Source organism: Eschrichtius robustus, chromosome 8 (genome assembly GCF_028021215.1).
Source record: "Eschrichtius robustus isolate mEscRob2 chromosome 8, mEscRob2.pri, whole genome shotgun sequence".
NCBI lineage: Eukaryota > Metazoa > Chordata > Mammalia > Artiodactyla > Eschrichtiidae > Eschrichtius > Eschrichtius robustus.
The window spans coordinates 7,407,450-7,418,506 of NC_090831.1; the positions used below are offsets into that span (position 1 = coordinate 7,407,450).

Here is an 11,057-nt window from a genome sequence, read left to right on the forward strand (position 1 = left end):
CCCTCAGCTCTGCGCCTCTGCTTCCCGGCCGTTCATCTTCCCCAGGCTTCCACAGCGTCCAGGCTCAGCCCCAGCCTTGCCCCTGGGTGTCGGCCCTCCATCTCACTTCCGTGCCTCCAGGGCCAGGCCTCCTCCCTGACATCATCCGTGCCCCACTTGACACCATGAGCCAGAGCGTGGAGCGCCGCCTCTGGCGAGTCTCCAGCTGGAATCTCTGTCTGTGCTGGCCCTTACCAAGGGCCAGGGTCACCTCTCTGTGCCTCAGACCCCAATCGCAGCTGTGTCACTAGTTCTGGGAATCTCTGCTTGGGCCCTAGGGCCTCCTCCCCTCTGTATCTTGTGATTTCGGGAAAATCAGGCCCCGGGTGGTAACCAGGAGCTTCTCTCTATTCCTTGAACGCCTCCTCCGTCCCAGGCTCGGAAAGGGAGCCCTCCGGACTGGAACCCGTGTTTGGGTGCCCAGGCTCCTCAGCCCCTTCTCTGGCCCCAGCGTGCTCCCCCTGTATTCAGAAAGTTGCCCCTGTGTTCCAGGAGCCTGGCTCTGACGTGTGAAACGGAGGCTGGAAGAAGTGCTGCAACTCAGGAAACCTAATCTTTTGCTAATAAATTCGCTTTAAACCTTTTCACTTCTGAAACTCAAAAAGAGTGTCTAATCCTCAGGCACTCCAAATTCATTTCTTCGTGGATCATTAAATAACACAAATATTAAGATGTTGGTTCACCTGGAAATACCAATACCTCTCCTTACTTTTTCCCCTTAGAGCCATGAAAACTACCCAGTTGCAACCTCTCTAGCACTGTAGGAATTTCACCCAGGATATTCCTGGGCCCCAAGTTCAGGCACTGGAAATCTCTCTTAAACAATTGTTGACTATCAACCAGTTCCTTTAAAGATTGATTCAAGCTATTCCTGAAATCTGAAACAGGGGAGCCAGCTTTAGTGGCTCCTAAGGATTCTTTACTTTGGGTCTGCCCATTGTCCAAAGATAAGGTTCAGTCACTGAGTTCCTGAAAATTAGGTGTGTGCTTTTTTTGAAAGGGAGAGGGGAGGAGGAGTTCATAGCTTTCAACAGATTTTCAAAAGGATGCAGGATCCAAGATAGATTAATCACTGCTTAGTAATCAGGAAAGTTATTCCATATATCCCTAGGACCTAAGAAACTACGAAGTCACATCAAACATTTGCCCAGTGTATTTCAACTTCCGAAAACAGACCCGTCTGAAGACTGAATGTAACAGACCTTGAGCAAGAGGTTACCCTCGGGCGGCCCCAGGCAGGACGGCCTTGGAGGACTCACAGTCAAGCAACTGAGGAATTCTGGAACTGCCTGGGCAGTGTCCACAGACCACTGTCTCTCTCAGGTGCAGGAACAGGAGAGGTTGCCCTGGAGCAAGTGATTTTTCCAGAGTCAGTAACGGTGCTCCCATCACCCGTCTTTAGGGGTTGATGTGGAATTCCATGACCTGCGAGAGGGGTTCACCTTCAGACCCTGAAGTCAGTGCCGCTCTTGTAATTAAATTTCCACAATACCCGGGTCTTGAGTGGTGCCCTGGAGCCCAGAACGCTAAGCATCGGTCTACCCTAGCCATTCGTGGGTTCACCACAGCCAGGGGGCCCCCCTACATCAGACCTGAAGACATCTTAGGGTCTGAGAGGTCACAGAACTTGCCACGGGGCTACTGGGCGGCAGTGTCCTCGGAGCCCAGCTTAGTGATGTGAGAGCCTCTCAGAGAGAGAAGGGTGGCTGGGCTGCTCCTAGGGGGATCAGGAACTTTGGTGAAAGCAGGAACCACGTCGGTGATCGTGGAGTAAATGGGCCTGGGAGTCTAAGACTGGGCACAAGGGCCCCTGTCCCTCTCCCTGGAGTTGGGAAGTAGCTCCCTCAGCATAACGGAACTCGAGGCCTGGTTCTGAACTTGGTCTTGCTTCCTGCTAATTACATGGCCCTTGAGCGAAGTCATTCCACTTCTCTAAGCCTTACCCCCCACTACTAGCCCCTGCTCTGTGGTGAGTGCACAAAGGCTGGTTTTGGAGGAGCCGGCGTGTGCACGTAAGTAAGGCACCCGAAGCTGTGTCTACACCAGTCTCTGCACCCATGAGGCTCATGCAAAGGAAGCTGTGTGCCTTCTACATCGACCTCAGACATTTTAACAGGCCAAACAGGATTCATCTTGTAATCGATCAGTGGTATCTTAAAATTTGCGTCTGTTTCTCTTTCTTAATGGTATATCAAGTAATGTCTTCTAATCGATATTATCTTAGATTTGCTGAAACACATTATCTAGCAGGGCTGGTGTTGAGAAATCTGTACCAATGTAAACTTGATCTGGTAGCTCTCCCCAGCTCCTCAGACGTGAATTAGCACAGTAAAGAAAAATCCCTTCTCTCTTTCTGAGCCAGTAATAAAAAAATGATTTTCGCTACACACCTATCCTGAGTTCCTAAAACTTCAACAAAATTACATCAGAGTGCAGCCTTACAAGTACCAGTAAGTCAGAACCACGGAAGAGAGAGCCAAGGTGCCCTTGGTCCTGGCTTTTGTGGCTTTCCACCCCTCCCCCACAGGACCCACACTCTGGACTCTGCAGCTTCATTCACGCTCTGTCTGCCTGGGGCCTCCTTCCACCTGTTCTTGGTTAGGCTGGCACTTCTTCAGGACGGACTTTGATGGCAGCCCCACCTCCATTCTACCACCTAAGGGGGTCAGGGGCCTTTATGTGTTCCTGTCATGGTCCTTATCTAAGCTCCTTTTGCTTGCCTGCTTCTCTGTGCTCCCCATCGGAAGGAAGGGTATCAAGCCCATTTTTTTGTGTCCAGGTTTGGCACAGCATCTGAGAATCAGGGAGTGAGGTCTCCGTGGCTGTCACACGTGAGGCCCACTCCTCCTATCCATCTACTCCAAGGCCTGGAGTTCTGACGTTCAGCCCAGGGTACCAGTGTGGCAAAGGGTGTTTCTAATTGGTTCCACCATCGGGAGACTGGACTTCCTCAGCGCGCCAAAGCTGAAGTCAGTAATTATAGCTTGGGACTTAACGCTTCTTCCTGTGCCTCAACAGAAGCAGAGTGGGGGTAGGAGACTGGAGCAGGAGCTCAAGGGGAGCATGGGGTAAGAGCCCCTTTGGCTGCCTACGCAAGAGAGAAGACAGTTCAAGACTCTGCTTTGGTTTCACTGGTTGTTTGGCTTAGTTCCCAGGATCGAGGTTGCGAGAACCTCTGGGATTCTTCTTGGTGAATGGGTTGGTTATTAGGAGAAAACGAATTAACAAGAGTAACATAAAGGGGGGCTTCCCTGGTGGCGCAGTGCTTGGGAGTCCACCTGTCGATGCAGGGGACACGGGTTCGAGCCCTGGTCCGGGAGGATCCCACATGCCGTGGAGCAACTCAGCCCGTGCGCCACAACTACTGAGCCTGCGCTCTAGAGCCCGCGAGCCACAACTACCGAGCCCACGTGCCACAACTACTGAAGCCCGCGCGCCTAGAGCCCGTGCTCCGCAACAAGAGAAGCCACTGCAATGAGAAGCCCGTACACCGCAACGAAGACCCAACGCAGCCAAAAATAAATAAATAAAATTTAAAAAAAAAGAGTAACATAAAAACCATAGGATTACAAAATGTAAAGCGTCAGCAGTTCTGAAATAAGAATAAGTCCATCTTGTGAGCACCAACATGAGTGGCGTTGTCTCCGCTAATCCCGCAGCCAACAGGAAGGCAGAGGTCTCTGCCTGGGGCAACTCTCCCTGAGGCCAGATTCCGGTGAGTTCCAGGAAACAAACACTGTGTTCTAGGCCGGGCTGTGCTCTGCCAAGTCCAGGTAGGCCCAGAGTCTCCCTCTCGCACAGCGTCACCCCACAGCCTGGCCGGTGTTCTATCCTTTGATACAGGTGAGCCCTCGGGACAGACCGTCTTCAAACGAATCCAGACCACACAGCAGCCCCCTGTTTGTCTTGTGGCCCCGTCCCCTCAGAGTAAGCACCGTGATGGTCTCGCAGGACCCGTGGTGGTAGGAACGGGCTGTGAGGAGCATCCAATATCCCTCTCCTGCAAAGGGGTCTCTACGGACCAGGTTCTGGGGGTCTTTCACATAAACCTGGAGTCTAGGACGCTGGTTCTCCACCTTGGCTGTATACTGGGATCATCTAAGGAGCACTGAAAAGGGACGGGTGCCACGCCTCTGTCCAGTACTGTCCTTGTGGTGTGGGACCCAGTGGGCTCTAACGTGCAGCTGGCATGGAGAACCGCTGCTCTGAGAGCGTAAGAGGGAGTCCGGATCCTCCTGGTTATCATGAGGAGAGCACAGGGGCTCATGCGTGACGATACACAGCGGGACGTCCCTGTCTCCTCAGGGCTCTGGTCTGGAGCCCCCAGCAGGGGCGTAGGCAGCCTCTTCATGGGAGTCCCTTGCTCCTAGATGTGGCTTCTCCAAGCCCAGGAAGCGCCCCCAGGGCCAGTCCTGAGTGGTCTGTGCCCACCCACAGACACACAGCCCGTTCCTCCATCCTGCACGGTTCTGAACACTCACTCCCACCCAGTGGTGCAGTGGCACCTCAGATGTGGAATGAGCGCATGCTTTGGAACAAGAAGGCTGCTACCCTTGGCTAGTTCTGTAGCCCCAGGGGAGTCTCGGAGCCTCCACCTTCTGGTCTGCCAAACCTGGACACTATTGCCTCCTTTACAGGATTGATGGGAGAAGCAAAAAGTGCATAGAAACACTGTTAGTGTTTGGTTAAATAGAAATTACAGAGAAATAAATATCCTACTAAAATTTTTCTATTGGTGATTTAAAACAATGTAACAGTTCATACTAATGCATTAAAATGCACTTTTAAGTTATTTAAATCATGCAAACACATTCACATGACCCCCTCCCCCCATTCTGCACGACCCCCCTTCAAGGAACCAGGTGAAACCCTTTTTGCAACAAGGCATAGTATAAAACAAAGATAATAAACAAAAGGCCAGTGAAAGATCTAGATCAGTTTGGAATTCCTGGGAGCCTCTTCAGGCCTAAGGAAGAGTAGCAAAAGTTGAACCCGAAGCACAATAGCCCCTGCTCAGCTGGACAGCACCGCCTCCTGCTGCTCCGACAGAAGTCCATGCCATTGGGCTTCCCGGGTGGCGCAGTGGTTGAGAATCTGCCTGCCAATGCAGGGGACACGGGTTCGAGCCCTGGTCTGAGAAGATCCCACATGCCGTGGAGTAACTAGGCCCGTGAGCCACAACTACTGAGCCTGTGCGTCTGGAGCCTGTGCTCCGCAACAAGAGAGGCCGCGATAGTGAGAGGCCCGCGCACCGCGATTAAGAGTGGCCCCGGCTTGCTGCAACTAGAGAAAGCCCTAGCACAGAAACGAAGACCCAACACAGCCAAAAATAAATTAAAAAAAAGAAGTCCATGCCATCGTCACCTGCATGGAAAACCAGCCTCTTTTCCTTTCCTCTGGTGGTGTTCCACTGAGTTCTCAAGAACCCTCAATGGCTGGTTCATCTCCCTAAGAGAAGGCAGATAGCAGGGACTCTATCCTTTTTTTGAAAAAACATTTATTAGCTGCTCACTCCGTCAGGCATTTTACAGTGTGGTTTTCACAACAATCATCATGGTCCCCATTTTATAGATGAGAGAAGCTGAGGCTCAGGAAGGGCAAGTCACTTGCTGAAATTGCAAAGCCAGGAAGCTGTATTTCAGATACCAGATCCCATGTTCCTCACCACTTTGGAGCACATCTGCAAAATTTTATCAAATTATAAAATCATCAAACTTTATAGAAACTTTAAAAAGAAAAAAAGACTATCAGCTTAAAAGGGTCCTTCAGGGGCTTCCCTGGTGGCGCAGTGGTTAAGAATCCGCCTGCCAATGCAGGGGACACGGGTTCGAGCCCTGCTCCAGGAAGATCCCACATGCCGCAGAGCAACTCAGCCCGTGCGCCACAACTACTGAGCCTGTGCTCTAGAGCCCGTGAGCCACAACTACTGAGCCCATGTGCCACAACTACAGAGCCTGCGCTCTAGAGCCTGTGCTCTGCAACAAGAGAAGCCACCGCAATGACAAGCCCACGCACCGCAATGAAGAGTAGCCCCCGCTCTCCGCAACTAGAGAAAAGCCCACGCACAGCAACGAAGACCCAATGCAGCCAAAAATAAATAAATAAAATAAATAAATAATAATTAAAAAAAGGGTCCTTCAGTTAAAGTTGAAAGTTCTTACATTTGGAAAGTATTGTGATTGGAGGACATCTTATTCCTGTTTTGTCCCCTTTTCCAATATGCAGAACAGCTGGGGGCCACAATTTAAATTTTAGAAATAAAACATTCCTAGTAGAGTGGACATAAAAGACGCTGTCCCTTTTTGGAGAAACCAGCTCCAAATGGTCAGAGGAATCTTGACCATGGAAAATGTACTGCACTGAAGCCAAGAGTCCCTCTTGGACCTTCCCCAGTGTGATCTGAGGCGGCTCACTGTCTGCCTTTGCCTCCATTTCCCTTCCACATAGATGACAATCTAGTCCTCCCTCCCACGGGAAACCACAGCAGCACGTAAGCAGCATTAGGGTGAATGATTACGTCAAAATGGCCAAACGTTGGCAATTTCACATGATTCAACCTAACAGAACTAATAACAGCTCTATGAGTGGTATTATTAACAAAACCCATTATACAGATTATGGAACTGAGGCTCAATTGCACAAAGATTGTTACACCTGAGCCTGAATCCAGAGTCCACGTTTTTTCCATTACTATGTGTGAGTTCTGAACTAGGATATCCAGTGTTGCTATTTTTCCCTCTGACAATAATTACTGGATACAAATTACAGTGGCAATGCTTTGGTTTGAGTATAGCAGGCTCTGTAACATCCCCAGGAATTAAGCAACCATCAGCCCTTTTCCCCTTAAAATTTTCCTTCCCCGAGGACCAGACACTAGGGTATGGTCAGATGTGAAACCCTACCCTCTGCATAACCCATCCTTGAAGAACTGGCTGATTTTTAAAGTACAGTGAGTTTACAATATTATATTCGTTTATAATATTACGTTAGGTGTACGATACAGTAATTCAATATTTTTATAGATTATACTTGACTTACTATAAAATAAAAAAATTTTCTATATTCCCTGCATTGCACAGTATTTTCTTGTAGCCTCTTTCTGTTTACATAGCAGGCTGTGTTCCTTAATCCCCTACCCCTATCTTGCCCCTTCCAAGAACTGGGTGAAGTTTTAACCAAAACATACTTCCTCTCTACTTGTGGATAAAAGTCAGGGTGTTTCTTTCTTTTCTTTTCTTTTTTAAAGGATATTATTTGGAGACAGACTGAGCAGCCTAATTTCTACGACGTGCTGAAACGCTCCGCTCCCCCGACAGTCCCCGCTGGCCGGGCGGGGCGGGGCGGTGGGCGCCCCCCACTCCCCCCGGCCCGCCCCCCCCCCCCCCCCCCGCCAGGACACTTGGCCCCGCCACTGCGAGCTCTCGGACCGCGAAACCTCACGCTCCGCATCATCCAGCTTCCGGATCTGAAACACGACGCAAACCACGACTGGGGCAGAACGGAGGGGTGCAAGACGTGTCCAGGGCTGCGGGGAGAGGCGGAGAGTCCAGCTTCCCCCACCTCCCGGCCCTCCACGGCCCGCCTCACAAGCCCGGAGCCTGGGCCCCCGCCGCCGCCGACAGCAGGTCGGCGCGGACTGCACGCGGCCCCGCCCGGCCGAGAGGCTCGCACCCCCGCGCCGGCTCGCGTGTGGTCTCGCCCGCGCGTCCGCCTCCCGCGCCTGACCTTTACCCCGACGCCGCCCCGCCCCGTCTTCCGCTCGGCCCAAGATGGCGGCGCCTGTCTGCCGTCGGGGGCTCCGGCCGCTGGTGAGTGGGCGGCGCTGGCGGGGCCGGCGGTTGGAGGGGGCGCGCGGGGAGCCCTCGTTTCGGTCTCACGCCCCACTCTCCCTACAGGTGCTGTCCTGGAGCCGGGAGCTGCCGGGCGTCTGGCGCGCCCTGCACACCTCCGCGGTCTGCGCCAAGGTGAGTGCGGCGTGGAGGCCTGGGGTCTGGGCGCCCGCGGCCTCGGAGTGTGGGACCTGCGGGCGAGGGTGTGATCTCGGGCACGCCCTGGGTCGGTGGTCGCGGAAAGTCACGGGCCCTCTTTCCTTCCAGAACCGGGCGGCCCGAGTCCGAGTGGGCAAGGGGGACAAGCCAGTGACCTACGAGCAGGCGCACGCGCCGCACCACATCGCCCATCGCAAGGGCTGGCTGTCGCTGCACACAGGTGAGGGGACGATGCCTGTCGCGGTGGCGGGAGAGGACGAGGACGTGCTGTGGGCCCGACCCCTGGCCCCAGGGAAGGCGTTCTCAGTCGCGACTGTCTGTCACATAAACACGACGTGAACACGTGTCAGAGATTTTGTTTAACTCGGTAGTCAACGCGAGGATCAGAAATTAGTCAGACGCTTTCAAAAGAGGAGTAAAATAGACGAGACGTATGTGGTCAGGATCGTTGAAATGTATTTGAAAGGGATGCAAAACGCTTTTTCCATGGGGGGCAAGCGTTCAAGGGTTCGGTTGAACTTCCACAGAAATCGTTTGCATGCCTAAAGACAATTGTTTGGTATCGCTGCCCGTTATGTGTAGTTTACGGATGTAAAATAGCTCAGAGGCAGTGAAAAGAGTGAAACCCCTTGGAATTCGATGACCCGGAAGACTGTTGTAAATATTGAAGCACAAATCTTTCACTACAGGTATGTACAGTTTGCCCGGGTTATGTGCAGATTACAAGTTTGTGAATTTGCCTACTCTAGGTGCTTTCACGTTCATTTTCAGACGTGGGCAGAGCAAGCACCCCACATGCACCTTCCCAGCTGCGGTTGAACAAGGCCCCTGCCTTCTAGTTTCAGCTTGCATGCTGTAAATAAGTACCCTTTTCGAGATCTATGAGTGCCATGTTTTCAAGTTTTGTGCTTTGTGTTGGTGGCTCCACTGCCTTAAAATAGCCTGTAATGCTGAAGTGCTGTCTCATGTTCCTAATTTCAAGAAGACTGTGATGTACGTTACATGGCATGATTGTTAGAAAAGCTTCTTTCAGGCGTGAGTTACAGAGCTATTGGGAGAGAGTGCAGTGTTGATCAACCGTTTGTAGGTGTCTTTAAACAGAAAAACAAAATAAGGCTACACATCAATTTGTTGATAAAAATATTGTAACCAAAGGCTTGCAGAAACCTAACTGTATTTCCACCAGCAGCAGTGGTTTAACATTTGCTAATGCGTTGTTCATGGTGATTTTATAGAACGTGACGAGTGACTTTATAGAACGTAACTACTGTGAGTTGATGAGGGTCAGAAGTATTTTGTTCATTATGAGGGTTCTCAACTTGAATGTTTGAGATACACCTGTCTAGAGAACTACCTTAACATATGGATTTCTGTCGCCCACCCTTTTCAAGTTCTAGTTCTAAGGTCTGGGTGTGTGTGTGTGGAGACTCTTAACAGAAGCCGTAAGAGGTGCACAGGTTCCGTGGTCCACAGTGAGAATCCACTGGTTGAGGCCATGGCTCTAGTCAGTGAGAGAGCTCACATCCCTCGTGTCAGAAGTAGCTGGTGGCCTCATCTCTCTGGTCCGTGGGATGACCAGTGCTTTCTATAAGGCAGTCAAGGAAGAGGGAGAGGGGCACTCTGTGTCTACATAGAAGAATCATCTGAGTTTTGTGCCCTGGCTAAGGCCTCATTCTTCTCTTTTGTGAAACAAGGATAATGATAATACTTACTTCACAGGATTTGTTTGGGGATTATTGGAATAATGTTCTTTGAACTTTAGAGTGTTATTCTTTTTTTTTTTTTTTTAAAGCTTTATTATTTGTAAAGTTTGGCTGAAGGAGCATTCCCAGCGGTTGGAAATTTTTTTTTTTTTTTTAAACGAGTGAGTTCTCTTTCTGTATATTTTTTTTTTAAATTAATTAATTATTTATTTATTTTCGGCTGTGTTTGGTCTTCGTTTCTGTGCGAGGGCTTTCTCTAGTTGGCGGCGAGCGGGGGCCACTCTTCATCGCGGTGCGCGGGCCTCTCACTATCGCGGCCTCTCTTGTTGCGGAGCACAGGCTCCAGACGCGCAGGCTCAGTAGTTGTGGTGCACGGGCTTAGTTGCTCCGCAGCATGTGGGATCTTCCCAGACCAGGGCTCGAACCCGTGTCCCCTGCACTGGCAGGCAGATTCTCAACCACTGCGCCACCAGGGAAGCCCTAGAGTGTTATTCTTATCCCACTTCCAGAAGAGAGGAGAAGAGGCTGGAGTGGGGTGTGGAACTGAGTGCCCAGCGCTCTTGGATGTTAACCTCTGGAGTTTTGGCCAACTCACCATGGTGCCCTTCTCTCTTCAGGTAACCTGGCTGGGGAGGACCATGCTGCAGAGAGAACAGTGGAAGATGTTTTCTTTCGTAAATTTATGCTGGGCACCTTCCCAGGCTGCCTGGCCGACCAGCTTGTTCTAAAGCGCCGGGCTAACCAGGTGGAGATCTGTGCCCTGGTCCTGAGGCAGCTACCTGCACATAAGTTCTACTTCCTTGTGGGCTACAGTGAGACTCTGCTGTCCCACTTTTACAAGTGTCCTGTGCATCTGCACCTCCAAACTGTGCCCTCAAAGGTTGTGTATAAGTATATCTAGGGCAACCAGCCTGTTTACGTCAAACTGTAGCCTGCAAAGGACAGGAACTTTTGGAAAAGGACTGAAGTAGAAACAGGGGAGATACATCCCCTCGGACTACTGAGGCTTTGTCTTCAAAGTTGGCTGTTGAATAAATAGACTCTCCATGTTGTCTTGCTTCTTGGTGTGTCTAGAGAACTAGAATAGGGTTTCTTTGAGGGTGCTCCAAGGTTCCCAGGAAGGCTGCCGGTTCCTGAGGTTTAGGTAATAGCTATGGTTCAGTGAGTATCTTGTGCCAATCACTGTGTCAGGAACTTTACCTGAAGTTCTTTGTTTTCTCTTAAAATGGAAAGATCCATTTTTGGAGATTATAAAACAATGTTAATTTTTTCAAAATCAAAACAATATGGACATGTATTAAATCAGCCGTGAAGCTTACTTGTAATT

The 11,057-nt window shown here is 50.7% G+C and overlaps 1 protein-coding gene across 1 annotated transcript; it reads left to right on the forward strand.

The window, feature by feature from the left end:
• Positions 1–7,794: 7,794 nt before the first annotated feature.
• On the forward strand, positions 7,795–10,781 carry MRPS24 (mitochondrial ribosomal protein S24). Its single transcript, XM_068550255.1, has 4 exons — positions 7,795–7,847; positions 7,935–8,003; positions 8,136–8,247; positions 10,348–10,781. The coding sequence occupies exons 1-4, from the start codon at positions 7,809–7,811 to the stop codon at positions 10,629–10,631; spliced, it is 504 nt and encodes a 167-aa protein (XP_068406356.1). The 5' UTR covers positions 7,795–7,808; the 3' UTR covers positions 10,632–10,781.
• The last annotated feature ends 276 nt before the right edge of the window (positions 10,782–11,057 follow it).